The sequence below is a fragment of the Anopheles stephensi genome, chromosome 2 (assembly GCF_013141755.1).
Source record: "Anopheles stephensi strain Indian chromosome 2, UCI_ANSTEP_V1.0, whole genome shotgun sequence".
NCBI lineage: Eukaryota > Metazoa > Arthropoda > Insecta > Diptera > Culicidae > Anopheles > Anopheles stephensi.
This window is the reverse complement of record NC_050202.1, coordinates 74129239-74151059: the sequence shown is the minus strand read 5'-3', so window position 1 is coordinate 74151059 and position 21821 is coordinate 74129239. Positions and strand designations below refer to the sequence as shown.

The window sequence follows — 21821 nt, the reverse complement described above, 5'->3', positions numbered from 1 at the left end:
TCTAATGTTCGTTCTTTTTTCTTTTCCACCGTTTTTTTTTACAGTTGCCTGCAGCACGGTTACCGTAACGAAATGTCAGGCCGCCCTCCGGACGCTGCAGGCGTTCCCCTTTTTCCGGCCCACCTGTCTGTGCAAGGAGCCGGGCATCGATCCGGACTGTAATTATTTTCGGGACTTCCTGTTCGATCATCCCTGCGGTTTCGTCTCGAAGAAAGGTAAGCTCGCACGGTACTGCTTCTGAGAGGTTGTGGCGATGGGCGTTCGTATCTTCCTGTTTCATTTTATTTTAGCAGTTCGTCCGTACGAAAAAGGTAATCGTATTTTTTTCTCGTTGACTTAAGTGTGCCTCTTCAACGTTTTCTTAATCGTTCTTAATGAGCGGAAAGTGCATTTTAAGACAGGAATGTTTAACATCAGAATATTTGTATAGGATAAAGAGTGCAATTGATACGAAGTGGGGCAAGCACAAGGTTTGTTCGTGTGGTTCGAATTGAAAGACTGATTCCAGCCAATCTACTTACGTTTACTGGAAACGATACATTATCCCATTGATTAAACGAAGGATATAATCGATTCTGTACACGCTCAAGATGCATACCAACTCTCGAGACAAATGTTGGAGTGTTCTTCCAGAAGACTTCACTCAAGTCACTTTTCTCTTTTTGCTTCAGAAACTGTTGGTAACATTGGTTTCTTCAGTTGCCCTAGCACACACACACACACACACACACACACACACACGCAACTCTAGAGAAGGAATGTTAAAGTTCAACTCTTCTCTTCAACTTTATGAAGTGAATGAAAATGTTCACTCCGCACAAAACGCCTCGTTGCGCGTGGTTTGCACCGTCGGCCTCATCATGCTTTGCTTTGAAACAATTCGAGCTGCTACTCTCCAAACATGGTCGCACCGGTGTACGAACTTCAAAGCGTCATTCGCACGGTGCGTTTTGAGCTGCTTGATTACAGCTGCTGCTGCTGATGCTGCTGCTTCGCAGAACACTTTACCAGCGTAGTTCAGTGACAGTTGTCGGGTACTTGTAAAGTCCTAATTAGCCGTTTGCAACTAGTGCTGTGTGTTGCTGAGCGTGTCACACTGTCAAAGTCTTCAGTGCGGAACTCTGGTGGATGTGAAAAATTCAAGCACAACTTAAGAATGAAACTAATTAGCGGTCAAAGTATCAACTTCTAGGAATCATTCCACGATATGAAATATGACTGGAACATTTAAATCATATTTTTAACATTGCTTTGCTTATATGCGTGTCGATGCTTCCATCATTTTTGTTCTCTAAACGATTTAATCCATCAGCTAAGAATCATCAAATAAGTAAATTGGACAACAATTTTTGTAAATTACAATTAAAACGTAATTTCATTTCATTTATTAAATTTTTAGAGTTAATCAGTAGTTTTTTTTTACGAAAATTTTAATTTTAACCCATATTTTCTCTCCAGGATTCTCTGTGCTGTTGGCTACATTGAATCGGGTCACAAGTTGTTTAATGTAATGGTACTTTCAATAAAACAAAATTGTACATTTAAAAATTTTATCCAAAGTTCTTCCTTAAAAATATACAGGGTGTTCAAGGTAAATTTGACAGTTACCTACGGAAATGGATGAAATTTTTATTAAAAAAAAAGATCATTTAGGACAATTTATTTTCGTTGAAAAATGTGTCTCACAATGCTTTTTAGTGTAATTATTCAAAATATACACCTTCGGCATCGATTTGGCTCTGACACCTGAAACAAACCCGTTGGTAACCGTGTCCCTGAGAAAGGCCGCCAAAGGGGATATTGTTTTTGTGACTTATTCCTTTTTCGTGTTTCTGAACGTTCTTCTGGAATCTTGTTTTACTTTACCATGAACCAAGGGGCTCTTGTCTGGGGGATTCAGAAAGTCTTGATCCGGAAATTTTCAGAGCAATGCGCTGGTCGAGCGCATCATTCTTTCTCCAATCTCGCCATATTTCCGATGCAGTTTTTCACCTTATTTCGGTTCTGTATTCCATTAATTCGTTTTCAAAATTCGGACGTATTATCACATTTGAATTGTTCAGGTTGTCTCGAATTGTAAACAGAGCCGTAACTGATAAAATAAAATTGAACACCCTGTAGTAAGAATTCTTGTAAAAAGGATTTTTTGTCTGATTTTCAAGAATGGTCCTTTTATCTTGCAAAAACAAAAAAGAGGATTGGTTTTTTTTTTAAATTCTGTAAGTTATTATTACGGTCAGACGCCGAATAATTAGTTTTATTTAACTTAAAATATCATTATATGCTCAACAAACAATGTGTTAAAAACTGCGTAGGTAAACATTAGACCAAGCGCGTTCTGGTCATGTTTTGATCTTTGATTTGTTGTCCAAAAACCCCCGTTCGGCAGCTAAACAATCAAAAGCCCATCTGGCACAAATTTTTAGTCAGATTGTGCCCAGTGCTCGGCACTGAATTTTCAATTCGCTTCAAATATTTTCCCTACAAATATTCGCCCAGTTACGCTAGGTGCGGGGTACCAACTACCCCAGAACCATGTAATTATGGAACGGCGACTGTACAGGCGAAAGCGAGCAGGAGCGTTCGAGATGCGAACGTCGAAACGCGTGCTTTAAAAATATTTATCCAAGCAAAAAATAATCCTTCCTACCGGTGCCGGTGCGGTAAGCTTTTCCGAATGCGCTTGCCCTTCCCGAAATCCCATCCCCCGGGCGCCGGATGTACAGGTAACATATAATTTCCTCTCGCTCGTTTCCGCCCTCTTCCATTCTGCACCCAACCACGTTCAGCATAGAACGAGAGCGAGACAGAGAACACAGGCAGGATGAAATGGATTCCCAGCAGCAAAATTTATTTATGAGCACACAAAAGTTCACCGTCGGTGGCCCCCCGAACTGCTGCTGGGCCAGCAGGAAACTCTTTCGTGCGCTTTCGGTTCGTCTCAGAAGCTGACTGACGAGCTGACTGAACATGACAGCGTATTATGGCTTTGACGATGGTCTGCGCATAAAGCACACAGCCAGAGCAGTGTGCGGCTTGTATTGAAGCGGGAGTTTGGTGGTTGGGAAAGAGAAACAAAAAAAATACCTTACAAAGATAAAATAGCAGCAGAATCGGCAGCCCGACTACGGAGAGAGATACAGGCACCGATACAGTCTTGCGAACCCTTTCACCAAGCTCAGCTCTGTTTCAAATTTCCACCCAGAGCGCCCGGCCGGGATGGATTGGACCGTTTCGTACGGAATATCTTTCGATGCGATCACTAAACAAAATTACACCGTTTTACAAGGATCTTTCCGGATCAACAGTCTGTGTGTGAGTGGCGTGAGAAAAGTTTGAACAAAAAAACCATCCTCACAGGGCAAGTTTGTTTGCCGGGACAGGAAGCAACGAGATGGGGAACGAAAATTTCATAACTACATGTCTCTTCGTTCTCGGTTTCGAGAGCCGCCGGGAAGCGTAGAGTGGAGCGCGGTAAAGTTGCATCCCGATATGACAACTTCATTTGATGAAAAATTTGTCCAAAACTACGAACTTTTTTTGTGCTCGTTGGTGCACGGTAAGATCTTTTTGACGAATTTAGAGCATCCGTTTACGTCGCTTTACTTACACAATTAAGTTTTTTTTTCCTGCCAAAGAAGCTAAGGAAGCACTTCTTGTGTTTTCCACCAGTAACATGTCACTATTTAACTTTCAATCCGTTCAGCGGGAAAGAGAGCTGGAAAAGTTTTAATAACGCTAAGTAATTTCAATGAAATTGATTTTTTTCTTCTTCTACGATTTTATCAGCTAATGCAGAGTTCAAGTAGTTACTGATAGCAGTTGGACGTAGATCACTCAAAGTAGATTTCCGGAAATTGCTAAAAATCCAATCGATTCAAGCATCGGGACATTGAGGCACGAATCACATAATTCGAAGCCAAAATGTGTTCTAAGCTTTAAAGCTCTCGCCCAAACGAAAGCTTTCCTTGTGCAGCCGCCCGTATTTATATGTAGCAAGAGCAATCTTCGCATTATGTTTTGCCTTCAATTTATTGCACTCCCGTGTACGGCACCGCAGTGTCTATCGAACTGAGGGCTCACATGTCTTGGACAAAACCACTCTCCCACTCGATAAGAGTGGAAAAAATTCAAATCACGTCCCTTTGGGGCCTCACCAAAATCGAAGCCAGCCTCTCAAGTAACCAACAAGAAAGACACACAAAGAGTGTTTGACTGTGCATGCATGTGCACGTATTCGTATTTTCAAATGCGGAAATAAAAGAATCACTGAACACATCCCCCGTAAAATCCAAAACGAACGCCCCTAGAACAGCTGAATTCTCGAGCCCAATTTCTTGGCTCGAAGAAAAAAAGGAAGCTTGCAAATATCCCCATCGCCATTAATGTGTGTTAAAAATAATTAGCGAAACATATGCACTTGGGTGCAGGGGAAAAAAACTGTGAACAAATTGAAGCTCTTTAAATAAAATCCTCCGCAAAGCGCAAAGACTCGCCCTTCTCGCCAGTGGGGAGGACAGTGTGTGAATGAGCTTTTTGTCCTGTTTATTGCACCGTGCACTCCTCACATGGTGCACGGCTACATTAGTGTCACCCGGTACGTGGCGAGATTCGATACACTTCCGCCATTTTCCGACGGTCACGCGTTTTCAGTTTTCATTCGGGGTGGGGTATAGGAAAAAAAAAGAATTTGCGCAACGCTTTGAACGGCGCTCGCTGGCACGGTTTTCGTCCCCGGCACGTACGGAGCGTTTGTTAAGAGAAGCGCAAAAGCTTTTATTGCTTGCGCTTCAATCGTGCTTCGGTGTCCGATGCGATGGCCATCCGCATTTAAGGTTGCACCGAAAAAGAGAGAGAGAGTGCAATTTTATGGTGGATCATTACAGTGCTGCTGCATGAAGAAGGTACGGTAAGCGTGATGAGCGCGATCTTCACAGTTTAAAAGTTCTTTTTGATGACACATTTCCGAAGAACTTGTACAGAGTGTCTAATTAGCAAGTAAATGGGAGATTATTCTCTTTCCTTATGATTTTATTATGTTCATAAATGTAATTTCGGTTTAATCAAACGAGACTTCAAGACATTACGCGTTGCAGGAAACTTTTTTTGTGAAACTAAAGCAGACTGTATCAAGTACATTACGTTATCGCTCAAAACTTATCCTTTCAGCAGAGAGCTGAAGTTTTTTCTATGAGTGTTTTTACATATGATTTTAATGTTTTACTCACAACAATTATTTTATAAATTTTTGTAAGATGATAAACTAGGTAGTATTGGTTAATGAAACATTTCGAATAAATGGATCTATTACTTACCGGTTAGAAAAATGTAAAATGTCCAGGAAGTCATACAGCAGTTGAAATAATCCAGAAAAACTTAGCTTAAAGGGTTCAGCTTCAAATAAACCATTTTTATAAATTGATAACTCACTGTTTCTTCACCATTTTCCGAGGCTTTTAACGATTTTAACGATTTTAACGATATTTTCTATTATTGCCCAAAAATAATCTACTGATTTTTGCAGTGTCTAGTTTTCCTGCCTGTTAAAAAAGGATTAGGACTAGAGTTTACGTCATAACACCTACAAAAAATAGGTCAGTTCATCAACCATCACTTCTCTCGATAAATGAACAAAGTACTGGGCGCCTCCATTCACACATTAAAATATTCGCTAGCAATAAGTTTTGTGTTAATACGTGGAAATTACTGGAGATCAAACAATATACTTAATTTATTAGTTTATTTATCATTAACAAAAGAGCGCTCATTCATTTTCAGAGTCTATTACAAACTGGACTGGGTAGAATTAATTATAATAAATTGTATTTTTGATATTCATCTTAACTAGTGCAACCATCTACTCGCTCCGTGACCAATCTAAATAATCGAAATATATATATTTGACCACTTGCGCTCTACTGTACCCTCGATGCAAAACCAATTTCGAAAGCGCACCTTATCCGTGCGGCTTATGTCACGCCGATCACGGTTTCATCTAAACGTCATATCGTTCCTTCGTTCGTTTCCACAACGCGCACATACGGAGCCAAACGGCAAAACGTCATCCAAAAGACGATCCGTGACTGAACACGATAGCATTGTTTCAAAATCGGTGCATGCGAAAACGGAATTGCCGTCGGTACATATGGGAGCTTTCCCCTTTTGTTTCTGTTCAGTACCGTGGCACTTATTGTTATTTTACTGCCTTGCTCAGGCTATCATGCAGCGGAAAAGATATCCCCCCCATCCATCCATCCGTCCATCCTAGCCATCCATCTATCCATACCGCCACGCTCGTGTGCCTGTTTAATCGAGCTTAAGAAGATTTTGCTTTCGTTATGTGATTACTTTTATGTTTCTATTATCGTTCACCCTCCCGTCAACTACCCCGGGGGCCATCAACGTCATCGTGAAGTGTCTCGAAGCGATTGCTATTATCAAGCGAAATCGGCCTCTTTAGTGCGAGGGCTTTGTTCTGGACAGCTCTTTTCATTCCGGGTTGGGTATTTCCGTTTCTCTTCGATGCAGGCCAATGATGATCGTTTGTGTCGGCTGCTTTATTCCCCACGTACTGGTAGCGTTCTGCGCTGACCTACCGGGGGAGCGGACGCCCATTCTCTGACCACATGTAGCGATCGTAAAGAAGAAGCGAAGGCAAGAAAAAAAGAGGAGAATACACTCACAACCAAGAGATTCTTCTAAGAATGCCCCACTCTTGCCACTCGGCATAAAAAGGATGACCGAGTTCTTTTTTTGTTTTTTCCTTTTTGTAAGTATAAAAAGAGTGAAAGGACCGGTAAAACATCACAACCGTAGGACCGGATGACGGCGACTAGTGAACAGATTGCATAGTAAATTACTTCAAGCAGAAATTTATTGCAAATAACAGCTGCCCTGGCTGCAGCGCTTGCCGGGAATAATAAAAGCTATGGCGGAATGCGAAGACAGAGAAAAAAAATGGATGCCAAACCCACGAAATCCTTTTTGTCCCCCTGCCCGTGTGGATGTTTGCATTTGCACAGGTAAGCATCGGCCAAGGCGATGCAGCGTCGGAAAATCGGGTTCCCCCCAGTTCTTTTGTGTTTTAACCCGCCGGCACCGGTTTTGCAGAATGTAGGAAAATGTTTGTACCAAGAGCCGGAAGTGCAGTTTTCGATTCCTTCCTGTAACTCCGGCAGAATTTCACTCCACCGGTTTCGATTGTGCAAAGCTAAGGGGAAGAGGGAATGGGAACGGGAACGGTGGACAAAAAGCGACCACACGACAATGCCCTACCACACCTTGCGCGATACGGGGAGGGATTTTATTGTTTGAAAATAATCGAGCGCAAAGCGAAAGGCTTGCGAAAAATACGCCATCCGGCCGCTGTCGGTGTTTGATCATGTTTGCAGATTTGTGTGTGTTTTTCTGTGCCTCGAACTGAGAAACATATAGTGCCGCTAAGCCTTCGATTTTACGGAATTTTTTGCCAGGATTTTTTAAGCGTTTTGGTAGTGTCTAGCAGCATTTGTTAAGAATATCTTATAATACGGACGATAGTTTTGAATTGAATCATTTTAAATATTCTCATCCAGGTGAGACATTGTCGAAAGTAAGAAACATGAAAAAATCATATTATTTAAACAATTGTGAAATTTTAATTGAAGTATATAAAACTCAAATATAACATAAAAGAACGAAGAGATCTTCTCAATGAAACACAAAAAATGTTTAAAGACGGACACTTAAACTTTTCACGACAAAAGCAAGAGAGAAAAATTAAAAAAAAATCAATCTTCAATGGTCCATTGTGGCAGCCACTGGGGTCATATTTATTTAACCCTTAGCTGACCACACTTCATCGCACTACCCATCTTAAGCTTCATAGTCTGAAAAAATATTTAAAAAACCCACAGCAAACACACACCCAAACTATCCTGTTTGGAGCTTCAAGTGATTCGATGCATCGAAACTGTGTCATGCATCTGGAGCGGCGGAATAGCGTTGATGCTGTGCATACAGAACACCAAGTGCCGTCTCGAACAAATCCTGTCGGAAAGCTGTTGCACCAACACGGATGCAACGGACCACTCGAGCCGGCACCCAAGCACATTGCCAAAAGAGATTGGCACTTGTGTCTTGAACCAGCAGCAGCAGCAACAGCAACACCACTACCGACTGCTAAACATCTTTAATATCAATAGAAGTTCTCAAACGATCGAGCACAACGTATCAGACAATCGTCTCCATTCTGGGCAGCGTCAGACAAGACAATTTTGCTGCAAACCGTTCACTCCCCGGAGGCACTGCACCGTCACCGGATCGATTGTTCGGGGTCATAAAATTGAGAACCCAGCTCTCGCCTGTGCTCGGTAAACCGAAAACATGTGTTAGTTCGGTACGGTTCCGAGCGGGCGAGCCTTAGTACCGAGTGGCAAACATTATGCAAATCAGTATTCAATGCCCTCGTGCCCCGCGGAACTCTTCTGGGAGGTTCTTTAAGATTCGGTTTTTTTTGTTGCTTCTGTTTGCCTCCGTTTGTTGAACGAACTATAGCAAGAGGCAAACAAGCTAGACATCTTGAAGATCGTGAAGGGAAGCAAAAGAGTCCCCTCTGGTTTCTTGGCATGAGGAATCAAACACACACTTGTGGTGTTCAGTATATGAAATCATCCGCAATCTATTCGATGGGCTTTATAAAAATAAAACTAACGAACAATCTTTAATAAAAATAAATCCTTCCCAATGTCACAAGCATATGCGATAATGATTATATTTAGTCAAACTACCTTCTTAAGACAACAACTAACCAAGTTTCTTTTTTCATCGTTTATCTCTTTCTCTTTCCTTTTCTCTTTTTCTCTCTCTCTCTCTCTCTCTCTTTCAATATTTACAGAAAAAGATCCCTATCCGGTGGATGCATTGCCGACGTGCAATCATGCACTATCCGTGTGCCAGCAGGAGCGCAAGTGTATAAAATTATTCGAAGATTTTAAGCTACACTGTAAAGTGCGGGAAAATAAGTGCCGCATGGAAGATAGGTATGGAAGGAAACGACTGATGGGTCTGATCTGCGCATTACGCTTGGAATGGAACGATTGGGAATGTGGTATAGGAGATCGTTCGATTCGGCACTAGTAGAATCGAGAATCATGAACAATTGATTGAATCGTGATTTTTTACTTCAACTTTATTTATTTTTAATTTTCTACTAAGATAATATGATAAGTCCAATATTGTTGAACGAATTGGTGCTTTCCACAGATATTTTATCAAATGAGCTTATGATATCTGGATAATTAACTTTTAAAATTTCTTAAGGGCCTCTTAGAGTAAAAACCAGTCATAATTCAACTCTCTGGTGCTTAAAAGCAGTTAGCTTCTCAAGCAAATTACTATCACAAACCAGCTTGTGATGTTAAGATCCAAAGTCTATAAAGTCTATCCACGGGCGCCACGTCAAGAGTGAAATGGCCAGAAGCAGTAGGAACGTTTTTGACAGTTAGAATGAACTTTTATAATCTAGATTATAGAGCCCTGTTTGTGTTGGTTAAGTTGTATTTCAAGTATAATTTCACGCCGTTTCGTGCATCGTATTCAAAAGTTGCCCACTGTTGCAGTTCTCTTGTTTACAAGCACTTTTCACTCTAACCGTCAAAATCAGCTTCAAAAATGTTTACCTAGCAACGGGCTATGTATCGACCTGTAAAACCATCCAAACCAGCCTGCTAAGCTAAAATCAGAAAGATACTACAAATTAAGCGAGATTAGTGAGCCATCCAGTAATACAACCCTTTGATGGATTTTCAAACAAGAAAAAGTTTTCCCGACATTCTGACATTGTTGTGCATTTTTTGTTCAAGAGATTGTCCGTACAATCATTCCCAGTTACTTTAAAATTAACCACAAACCTTAAGTACATTTACAAGTTATTTCTCCTTTGCCACACTCCAAATCTAAAATTCCTGTTGAGCGTCTTGTGAAACATAACACAGATCACATGTGTGTGTGTGTGTGTGTGCCACAAAACAAAAAAAAAGCAAGCACACACCAACGGACCACGAAACTTACATTCCGCTTGCGTACAAAACCGCTGAGCGGATAACATACGCAACCGGCGACCGGCGTTCACTGAACCGTGTTTCTTAATTATGTCCCGTGTGTTTGTGCGTGTCCGTGTCTGTGTCTACTATATTCAACAGGGATTTGTGCTACGAAGCGTGGACTAATCTGCGATTATCACCGATGTTCGGCTGCATCTGCCCGAATAATCACATGAAGCGCAGATGTGATAAAATATTTAGCGTTGTTAACCATAATCCGTGCGTCGGTAAGTTGCCCCATCACTACGCCAGCCTTTTGCCAGTCGTTTCGAACGGTTCGGACTCGCCGAGTACCCTTGCCCCGTTTGCGAGTCGTGGTGTGGTTTTGCCTGCCGTGTGCGAAGGAAAAAGAACCGGAAAAGCGGATCGATTGCTTGAAACTAAGACACGTTACCGTCGATTCGAACGGAATATAATTCCCAAGATATGGCGCTTGTTCGGTTGGAATCACGCGTTTTTTTTTCTTCCTCTCAATCCCAATCGAACAATCGTCCGTCGACCGAGCGTTCTTCTTTCTTCGTTCCGTACGGCATAGAGTATCAGCTTTAATGGTATACTTGGCACTAAACTTTGCGACTCCGAGCTGTTCGAGATGATTTGTCTCTTTGTTTTACAGTTTACTATTTGGTTTCTTGTTGGTTTTTTTCTTTTCTTTCTTTGCGCCACTTTTTATTGCTCTTCGGCTTTTCCGGCTTGTTCACTTCACTTTGAGCGATTTTTGTTTCCGTTTTTTCCTTCCTTAACACCACATTTAAACACATCTTTTCGCACACCGAACGTGTGGAAAACATCTCCGTCGGAGGGCATATTCTTCATCCTCCGGCAGCCAACTGGCACAGAACAAACTTTTCCGTTCCGTTCCGTTCTGTTTGCCAACACCGTTTTACGCGCATTCCGCTGATCCGCCTATATCGTTTCGGTCCCATTCGGTCGGCCAAAGAGTGCGCTCACCTAGCCGTTTGTTTTAGCATCACGGGGAGGTGTTTTTTGCTTGCTTTTCTACATTTTTTTTTCGTGTTCTTGACACCTTTACCCGTTCACGAGCTCACGGTATGGCAACTTTTCGTACCAATATTTACGGGATTTCTTTAACACTTCTTAGCAAAACATCGATCCTTTCGCGCGGAATCGAATCTCCGTTCGCCGGCATTTGTTCATGTTTGTTTTTCTTCTTTGCCTGGTTGAAAAATTGCGACGAGTTTCTTGTTGAGCTGGGTTTAAATTTACTACCCTTCTCCTCCAACCGTGCAGCCAGCACAGGAGAGAAGGAGTTTCTCACTGTACATCAATTGTCGTATTATTTCATTCGTATCCTTTTACACACACATGGTTTTGTCTTTCGTTGCTTTTTGCACGTATCGTACAACAAAAGCTTGTTTTCTTAGCAATTTTAATACATTATCTGTAACGCAAGCAGCCTACACTCATTTGAAAACCCACCATACATATCGCTCGTCATGCGTCTACTCATGTCAATTTCAGCAAATCGTTCCTCATCCCGTTAGGCATGAAAATTCTTCTATCATTATCTCTTTTATGTTAAGGATGCTCAGAGTAGAACGAAAATTCTCTACAGTAAAAATAGAAGCTGATTGTTGAAAAGCTTCGAGCAGCATTATCCATCCCTACCAGTCGTTTATAGTCTTGATGAGAAGAAGTCCCATTTGTGTTCTTCTCTAACAATCCATATAAACATCCAATATTTAATATTTTATTAATTAAAATTTTCCAAAGTATTTTAACTTCAATTGAAAATGTTTGCTGAGTTCTAAAAAAAGTCCTTTTCTTCCCATAAAAATAAAGCAATTTTAAGAGTTCTTGAGTTCTCAACCACTTGAAACCCCAAAACGAGATCAAAATAAAACCCCAAAACTCCATACCAGTGTTTTAACAATTATATCCATCAATTATGTGTGGCCGGTGTATGAACGGTTCCACCAGCAGTTTCGGAAACAACGACTAAATTTATAGAGTGTCGATTGTGTGACATTGGCAGCATGCAGCCTGACCAGTATTGGCAGGATAAAGTTCCACAACAACACAGTTCAACAACCATAAGTCAAACACCCAGGGAAAAGCACCACCAACACCATCTGGCTCGCGCTATGATCCGGCTGCAGCTTAAAAATAAAAAAAAGCAAGCAAACGGAAATTCTGCACTAAGCACAACTTTGGTTCGGGGCCCCATTTCCATTGAGCGAGCGTGTTGTTTTCTACGTTTACGTTCATTGCTCAGTAAAAGAAGGAAGCGTGAGCTACAAAAAATATGGTAGTAAATAAAAATGAACGCATTGAGATTGCAAGAAAAAAACACACTCAGAAGGGTAGCACCATGCGGTAAAGAACACTCTTATCATCATCTACACCGGAGTCCTCTTGAATGGTTGGCTTTAGTGAGGCGGTTTTGCACCATTCATTGCAATCCGTTCCACTTCTTCTTTTTTTTTCTCTGACCTGCGTCACGCTGCTGTACAGAACCGTCGCCGGGCCTCGAGCCGGTTCTAAATATGGACACTTGTCCACGCGATCTAATTAAAAATCCTTCCAAGCACCGGTTCTTCCCGGTTTGCAAGACAAGTGTTAAGTGGACTCACACCGGCACTTGTCTGATGCCTCCAGCAATTAGTTCTATTGATTGAGATGGAGCAGCTCTCGCCGGTGGGGCATCTTTTGAAAGCATAGCTTTTTCTTTTTTTTCTAGCATCAGATAAAACCTAACACCATGTTGCTGAGTTCTGCTGAGTGCAAGAAGTCACCATGAACAATGCCCTGTTTGCTGTGACATGAATGTACAGGCGTTTGCTAATTAGAGACGAACGGGGTGTAGACAAACTTGCTATAATTATTGCATGAAATGCTGGGCTGTTTGATTTAGAAAAATAGGTTCAAACTTTAACGACGACGCAAAGAATCCCCTTCCATCAGGCATCAACTCGTCTCTACCGAACCCACTGGGAAGATTGGATGGCATCCGATCCAACCACCACACTGATACGGCTAAATCCCTGTTCAATCCGTTAGCAACACGTTATTGCTTGGTGCGTAGCCATACCTACCGTACAGTGACCAGAACACCTCGGCCATCCCATTACGCTGCACGTTCGTCACCAAGCGAAACCTCCATCCACGGTGGAAAGAATTATAGTCTCCTCGAGTTCTTGGCACCCACCAACGCACGTCCGTCGGTGGTGTGCGTTTCACAACGCGTATCCTTTACGTGGGGGCTCGGCGAATATCTCCCCCGGGGAGAGAGATTCCACCCTGTCTTGGGGTAGAATTTCAAGCAGTACGCAACGCCGCCCTTAAAATGTGCTCCAACACGCTTACTGTTGCTGTTCGCGGTATGTACGGGGTATGAACTGTTTTTTGTTTTATATGTGCCAAAGAAAATTCCAACATCCCACTCTACCGGGGTTGAATCAATTACAATGGAATGCCCCGGGACGTGCAAGTGCGTACCTCACTCGAGCTGCGTGGCATAAAGCAAAAATATGCCCGCAAATAACCGAACGCACCTTTGTTGTCCTTCCAGGAGGAAAAACAACACAAAACATCCGTGGCTTGGCCGAAGGTATAAACCACTTCCTTCCATTTACGCTTCCGGTGGTTTGCACCCGCAGCGAGCAAGCCCCGTCGCGTGGGAAGGATAATTGAGTTCCCGGTACGGTGGGTACATAAAAACAAGATTTAACGGGTCACGGGAGGCCCACCCGTGCAAGGGTTACGCGAAACCGCGAACCCACCGGACCTGTCCTCCGGGCCCTTCGGTGCGCTGTGGCCCGTTTTGTCTCGTGGCGTTTCGTGAGGCTTGAACACACAGGCCTGAAGTAATGAAAATTTTAAACATCCATCCCCAGAAGAAAACTCAACCTTCGCTGCACGTGCAGCTGCGTGTGATTTTGGCTCCTCGTTCGGCGGCACTCGACCGTTTGCCCGCACCATAAGTCACGCATGGTTGGCGTCCGGGAGGGACTTACAAATGGCTGGCAGGAGAGTTTGTATGTGTTCGTCAAATCCTCTTAAAACACCGGACCTTGTGGACGAAACGCACGCACGCAAACATTCGGAGGAATGGGGCTGCGGAATGTTCGGAACGTGCCATTACTTTAGAGCTGGCTGCCGCTGCGTTCACCAGGCACTGTCCTGTGGCACCGTCTTACCGGGTACGGTAGCTGGCTGCAATGGAGCGTGCCGGGACGTGTGATGGGTCATCAGACTAACGAAGAGAACGCCAGATAGAGAGAGAGAGAGGAATATACAATAATGGCTACAAAGGCGCAAAGTAAACAAGATACGATCGCGTCAAGTGCTGCCCTTACCGTAGTGCCGGTAGCCCGAGACTTATTAGACAGGAGACAAAGTGGTGTGCTTCTTTGTGGTCGGACGACCGAATCGTGATGTCGTTCGGTGCGCTCCGGCACTGCATTGACTGCATCTCGCGCTCGCTGTGCACTCCCTCGCACACACACACACATACAGTATATTGGAAGAAGCGAGAATGGGTTGTGTGTATGTAGCCAGCGCACAGCAGCTCCACGCGTAACTAATCGCCATGGTGTGAACGACAGCACTGCCAAAGGACGGCAAGTCGGTACGTATGTGGAGCTCTGAGAATCTCCCAAGTGTCATTATAGTACGACAACTCAATGCATGTTCAATGGGAAGTTGTTGGACACTGTCATCGATGTGCCGAGTGGGTCTCGTACAGCACACAAAACAAACCCAAAAACTTCCATATCTTCGCTGTCTTAGAAGTGTGACGAATAGTTGAAACAGATCCTTCAGTCCGAGATATTAAAATTCAACCTTATAACGAAAAGCCCATGCCCAGAGCCCAACACACAAAGCCTCGGGCGTCTTACGACTAGTTCCAAATTAAATGCACTCGAACGGGCACAGGTTAACAAGAGGCGAAATGTCAAGGCGATGAAGGATCAAAGGAAAGCATCAAACGAAACCGAAACGATGCACAAACGAGCTCGGAATACCAATTTGCAGGTTTCACACAAAAGGTTTTCCACAGAAAAGCGACCCACAATATTGCTCAAAAAGCGTGTGCAGGTAAAAAAGAGATTTTTTGCATTTGACTCGTGAACAAAAAAATGGTTCAAAAAGATACGAAACTACCAATAACTTTGTAAGGCCCAGACCTTCGATAGAGGGTATTGAGCTTGATTCACTTGGAATATTTGTGTCCAATTAAATCCTGAACTTTAAACTCTTTGCTCGTCTGGTTAAGACAACTTGCCTCAAAGAGTTAGTTTTTTTTTCGCATACAGTTTCCATCCGAAAGCGACACACGCGCTTCGAGCAGTAGCGAATAAACTTTCTACCGCTTACATTCCAATTAAAACCAATCTTCCCTTCAAATGAGTTGTAACCGTAGACAAAACTTTTGCAAACCCGATAATGGGAGGAAAAAGCCAACGAACACGGCCGCCTGCTCACCTAACATATTTTGCTGTACAGAAGCTCACTTTTTGCTCAACAAACCTCGCCTAACTGTGTGCAAAAGTGCACGAACAACTTCAACTCGAAACTTTTCATCTTACCTCGCTGCACACCAAAACCGGCGAATGAAACGGAACTCAACGAATCTGATAAGAAATCGCTTGCAACCCTCGAGCAACGGTGGAATGGTAGATCGCATCAGACACCATCACCACCACGAAGAACGCACGGTTCATCGTAATCTTTTTTTTCTCTCTCTGTTTGTTAACATTCACCCATCCGTGAATGAAGAGCAATGAATTTTATGAAGACTTTCCACCCAACGCAACCGTGAACTCACGACCGGAAATGAAAAGAATAAAGAAAAATTTCCCCCAGCGCTGGGGGGTTTCGGTTTGTGTCAGGGAAATTTACAACAACTTTCCAACACGCTCGAGCGTAACAAAAAAAAAGGGTCAAGCAAACACGGTAACAACAGGATGAAAGCACAGAACAAAACAACTACAATTGGAAGTTAGATGCGTCAGCGTTAAGCAAACCTGCCAACAGGCAGCCTGCAAATGGGAAGGTTTATTACTGCCTCGATCTGGTGCTGCAAACCGAACGAGCACGGCGCATAAAAATGACGTGATCTATTAAAGCAATTTGTTGTTTTCATAGTTTCGAGTCGCCTAAACGGGGCTCGTGAGGAAAAACCAGGGCAGGCTGGCTGGCTTCCCGACAATCTCTTTCCGGTATCGTGTTTCCTTCGTACAACATGTTGAAGTATCGGTTCGGCGTGAAGGAGATTTTCTTTCCTGCCTGGCAGCACATGTTACACTAAAAAACCCACAACATCCGACACGGGTAAGTGCATCACGAAGCGAAACATCGAGTGGAAAGATCGGTAAGCCAACGTTTTCACGCTTAAAAAGCTCAAACTAAGACCGGTCCGGGTCCGGGCACGGTGCTTCCAGCCGACAGGTGCAAAGTACTGCGGGATGAGTGTAATGAGTGTTGGGCAAAATACTGAAGCACTATGTGGTTTGCAGTGAGTCTGAATAGCTTGGTGGGTTGAATGCATGGTGGGAAAGCAAGTTCCAGGAGCTAAAGGAAAAGTTAGTCCGAGGGCTTACAGTACTTTGCAGGTGTTTGGTAGACGGATGGTGTTCCCGGCGCTGATTTGACTTATGGTTGCACATATTTTACTTTACATAAATAACTTTAAAATATATTAAAAAGAGTTTCCTGAACCTCCTCTTTAACACATATTTGTTCACTTCGGTCCTTCTCATGGAAAGCGCATTTCCTTTGATAGTCTGCGATTGCAAAAGCTGAACGAAACGAAAACCGATAAATCAACCGTGTTATCATGTGTTATGTATACTGTTTTCTTCTTCTTCCGCACCATTCGTGTTTTTTGTCTTCTTCTTGCAGATGTGCTTCCCTCCGCACTAGACACATCTTCCGGCACCGCAACTAATTCCATCTATCCGAACTTTTTTCCCTCCGACATCATTGAAGATCCTCCACCCACCAGCACTTATCCGTACTTTCTGTTTCCCTCCAAGAAGTACCCACCGTCGGCGTTCGGGTCCGCCATTTACCACGCCACCGTGGACTACATCAACCTGCCCGATGGGCCGGGCCCGAGCACGTCCAACGGCTCCCACCCGGAAACAGATCAATCCTCTTCCTCCTCCTCCTCCTCCGCCCCCTTTCCCCGGCAGCACCCGGGGACAGAGCACAACTATCGCACTAGATACGAGCACAATTTTGACACCAGCATGCACCACAACACCAAGCACCAAAGTCCCACTCACAGTAGCAGTAATAATGCACCCATCGCACCATCGTGGCCCGATCAGCACCAGCACCAGCAGCATCCGTACCGGCACGGCGAGAACGGTACGGCCGATCCGACCGGTCACGTTGGTATGGGACGATGGGATAGCATGTCGGTCCCATCTGACCTCCAGCAGCAACCGGAGACTGGTGAGAACCTAGCAACCGCTGCCTCTGTTTCATCATATATTTATCACTACTTTTCCTATTCCTTCTTCTAGTAGGGGTCGGCCTTGAGTGGGCCGATAAGAAACGAAACGCTATGGACAAGCGTTTGATTGAGACGAGCGATGGAAGATGTTGGCGTACTCAAAAGCAGTTATTTTGGAAATAGTTCTTCGAAATGATTTGCTTTATTGCCCTGCTATCTGTTGTTGATTGAAATAATCTGAGTACTATTATGATTGAGTTCAATTTCCACTCTAAAAGTCGCTCTTCACTGGCCTGTGAATTAAGCCACCAATCAGTTTGTTCCTCAATATTGCCACAATTACGCTTTTGAGTACACACACTTCTTACCATCGCAACTTCATGTCTCAAATGTTCTCAAAAAATCCAATTCAAATGCTTGCGAAATGTGCCACTGTAATCACCTGCACCGAAAGCACCTTCTACGCCGCACCCGCAATAACTATCACCTACGCAAGACTGTGACAAACTTGCAAGCACTTTGTTGACGCACTAACACACCAGGGAACAAACTCTAACGCACCTGCACTATGACGAATGTACGCACGCAATCACACCACACACGCACCGTACTGGTCAATGGTATCACGTTCACGATTTCATGCAGCCACCCATAAAGTGTTCATCCGATTAAATATCACTAATTAGCATTCTTTTCACAGGTATATGAATTATTAGGAACAGCAGCAAAAGCAAAAGCATTTTAATTTAAAAAGGCTACAAGGAGATTACCAGCAACAGATCAAAAAGAATTAAGTTTGGTAGAAAAGCAGCAAATGATGCGATGAAGTACTGGGCGTCTCCACCATGCTGACGCTCTTCGTACAAAAGCTTCATTGGAATTAAGTGACAGATTAAACGATACATTTTTACCACAAACCTCTCCTCTTTTCATTCCAAGAATGAAACATGTTCATGAACCGGGTTTTTTTAATTTATCATCAGTTGATAAGTGACGCACTCAACATTTACTTCAAATCTTTATAAAATACCGGGCGTCTCCATTCATATCATCTGTGGAGTGCAAAAGTACTGGGCGTTTCCATTGAGCTACACCAGAATTTCAACGTTGAATTTATGTGCTATTAAACTGTTTAGAATGGCTTCAAGTGAGGTTGTTTATGTACTATCAGCATTGATAACACATGACGTGAGCCAATAACTATTCTGCTGTCGTTGCCTTTCAACAATGTTGATACAAATCTTTCATCAGCTAATTAAATCACTATCTGCCCAACGCATATTGACATCAAATCTAACTATTGTCATAAACCTGTTTAGATATGCATCTTATGGATGACGTATTGATACAGCAGCTAACGTTTACGTGAATCCGATCCGAGAGTAGAGTGCAGAGAGAATCTAAGACTAATAGGGACAACAATTCGATAGCCGTTCGATTCTCTAATTTAGTTAATACTTGTATAATTTAAAAAAACCATTAATCTATTCGTATGAATGAAATCACTACAGTTACTACGCAAATACATAGCAGGAAAAAACAACCCTTTTACTGTTCATGATACAGAGCAAGCAAAAAACGCAATTGGAAACAGTTCAGCAATTAAATGCAATATCATTTCAAAATAAATTGCTTCCACTGCGCTGCAAAGTCAATGCCACAGAGGCTGAATGGCGGGTCGTGGCTTTCGGTTCGTAAATCAAACCACTCTCGTTGAAAGGGGTGGGGCAGAAGCTTTCTTTTTTTGTTTAAACAAAACCTGACAGCAGTGAGGTACGCACTCACACACACAATCAAGCCCCAAAAACCGCACGTCTGATGTAGGTTTTATGGTGTGTCGTTGGTGAGCTCGCCAAATGGAGTGCACGAGCTTTCTTTCTACTGCGCGATACGAGCAAGCGTAACGCAGATAAAAAATTAACTGGAAAAACCAATACAAATAGTACCGCTCGGTTGAATGTTTCACCTCCCCAGCCACCCAACCGTACGCTGTACCGAGTGCGGGGCTCTTTTTTGTTTCAGATTTTATCCCCGTAGCCTGAAAACCCTTCAGCTGCTGCCCACCCGAAACGAATTTGGCAAGAGAGGCAACATCCGGGGGCCGATTATTTCAAACAAAATGAGAAGAAGCAGAAAAAGTACACCGGGCTCCGGTTCGACAACCGAGGCCGAGTTTGTTGATTTTCGACAACCACAGTCGGTTGCTTAAACCAAGCTCATGAATTAAGCGTAATGCCAAACTGAAACTCTCTGGTTGCTCTGGCCACCTCTTCCAAATCCTTCCCGCCTGCGCCCCACCGTACCTCGCGGCTATGCATCCCTCGCAACCGACACCCATCCGCTCGTATAATTTAGCCAACAAACAGCCACACAAACTTACACACACATACACACAATTATACGCAAACATCCACATTAATATACAATCAAATGCAACAAATTAACCTGCCACGGAAGGATAGCCTCACACACGCGCCTCTTTGTGTGTCCAACACACATCTCACATCACTCTATATATCTTTCTCTCTCTCTCTCTATCTATCTATCTTTCTCTCTTTCTCTCTCTCTCTCTATCTTTCTCTTTCTCTGCTACATCGATATTCCTCCACCCTATTCTCCGTCGTTGCAGTGCGGGCAATGGGTGTGGACGATAATTATCACCGTCTGCTGGACCAGAATATGGCCCTGATCGAGACGCCGCTGGTCGCGCCACCGCATGCCTACTATCCGCAGCACTACAAGACGGCACTCTATCCGTACAACATCAGCGGCTATCACCATCTGCACCAGCACGGGGCCGGCGGCCACTTTGGCAACCACCAGCACCAGCCAGCGCATCCGCATTCGTACGGTGGGTTCGAGTACGAGTACGCAACCGGTGGTGCTGGTGGTAGCATCGGTGGCCCCGGTTCCGGTGGTTACCTGACCGCGTCGGGTGGGTCCGCTCCGGTCGACAATATTCTGATCAGTTTGAACGGTGGCAATGGAGATGCCGGCATCGAGCTCGACGGTTCTAGCTACGAGCACACAATGGACAAACAATGTAGGTACCCTTCCGGACGGACAGCACGCCAGCTGTCCAGCAGTACCGGATGTCCGGTTGCGCCTCTCTGTCTCTCTCTCCCCCTGCTCTGTCTGTACTTTCCTCCTTGCACCTTTCAAACACCGACGGCGACTGCATCTGGAAGTAACGCGTAGCTAGCGTACGATCAACTAGGTTCCGGCGGTGCGTGTTCGCGGATGACTTCATCGTTGTACCACTGTATGTGCGCCCGTGTTTTGTCGTGTGTGTGTGTGCGTGTTTATGTCTGTTTCAAAATCCCGATCTATTCTGTGTTATTTCTGTTTGTCAAAGACGATTGAGATGAGTGTATTCCCCCTTTTTAATACCTTTCTGGAATTCTTCTTTCCAAATTTTCTCCAAACAAACGATCTTAAATCATTTTCGAGTTCGAGTTATATATTACTGTATCAGCGATTTTAAAGCAATGTTCGGCAGTTCGGCCTTTGAATTCCATTATCTGTTTCTACAGAGCAATGAATTAACAAAATGTCATAGAATTTAATACTTCATAAAAGAAATTTCCTGCCCATGAAACATAATAAAATCGTTCGTTTTCCTTAAATCGATTTTTTTAAAGTCAAGTGGAACGTTACGTCGATGGTTTGAGCCATTCACCACTGTCCACTGCTTTTACAGGGCTCACTGCAATAACGGCAGTGTTGATGTTGTTGTTTCATTAGCCCTCTTTCGTTTGCTCGCAGCCCTTGTTGGTCCATCGATATTTCACGGCACCTGTAATTTATTATTCAGGTTTTTTGTTGCTCTTGTTCACTATTAATCTGTGCCAGGTGTGATGATTGTGTGCGTGTACGTGTGTGTGTGGTTATCAGGTTACGCTGCTCCTGGCTGAAAGTGATTCCGATTATCAATGCCAATAATCCTGTTGATCAACGCCATCGATGAGCTGTTGATTTAGTGTTCCAGTTCATGGTATTCGCGAGAGTCGATCCGTTGGAGTGAAAGGTTTTTTTGTGTGTTTAATGTCCTTCCTGCGTTGACAGTTTTTATTGTACGACTTTCCCTATTACGAGTGTGTGTATGTGATTACTAGAAAACAAAACTCCCAACCTCCCAATCTCCAAACTTTCGAAATGAATACAAAGGTCCCAATTTAGTGCGCTCGTCACAAACCTACACACCAACACTTAACAACTCACCGACCAGGTCCCATAGTGGAAGTGATCGTACGAAGAGGTCTCGTACCAGTACTCTCGCCACACCTGTAGCAGCTGTATCGTTCGAGTGACTC

The 21821-nt window shown here is 43.6% G+C and overlaps 1 protein-coding gene across 4 annotated transcripts in view; it reads left to right on the top strand.

Moving 5' to 3' along the window:
* The window catches only part of LOC118505829, a 109456-nt gene that overhangs the window by 73622 nt on the left and 14013 nt on the right, over positions 1-21821 (top strand). The window contains exons 4-8 of one of the 4 annotated variants that reach the window (XM_036042179.1): positions 45-215; positions 8876-9020; positions 10182-10309; positions 16950-17507; positions 20138-20551. In XM_036042179.1, coding sequence (XP_035898072.1) covers positions 45-215; positions 8876-9020; positions 10182-10309; positions 16950-17507; positions 20138-20551 — 1416 coding nt within the window. The remainder of the gene's footprint in view (positions 1-44; positions 216-8875; positions 9021-10181; positions 10310-16949; positions 17508-20137; positions 20552-21821) is intronic. The other 3 variants (XM_036042181.1, XM_036042180.1, XM_036042182.1) reach the window with 3 other exon arrangements.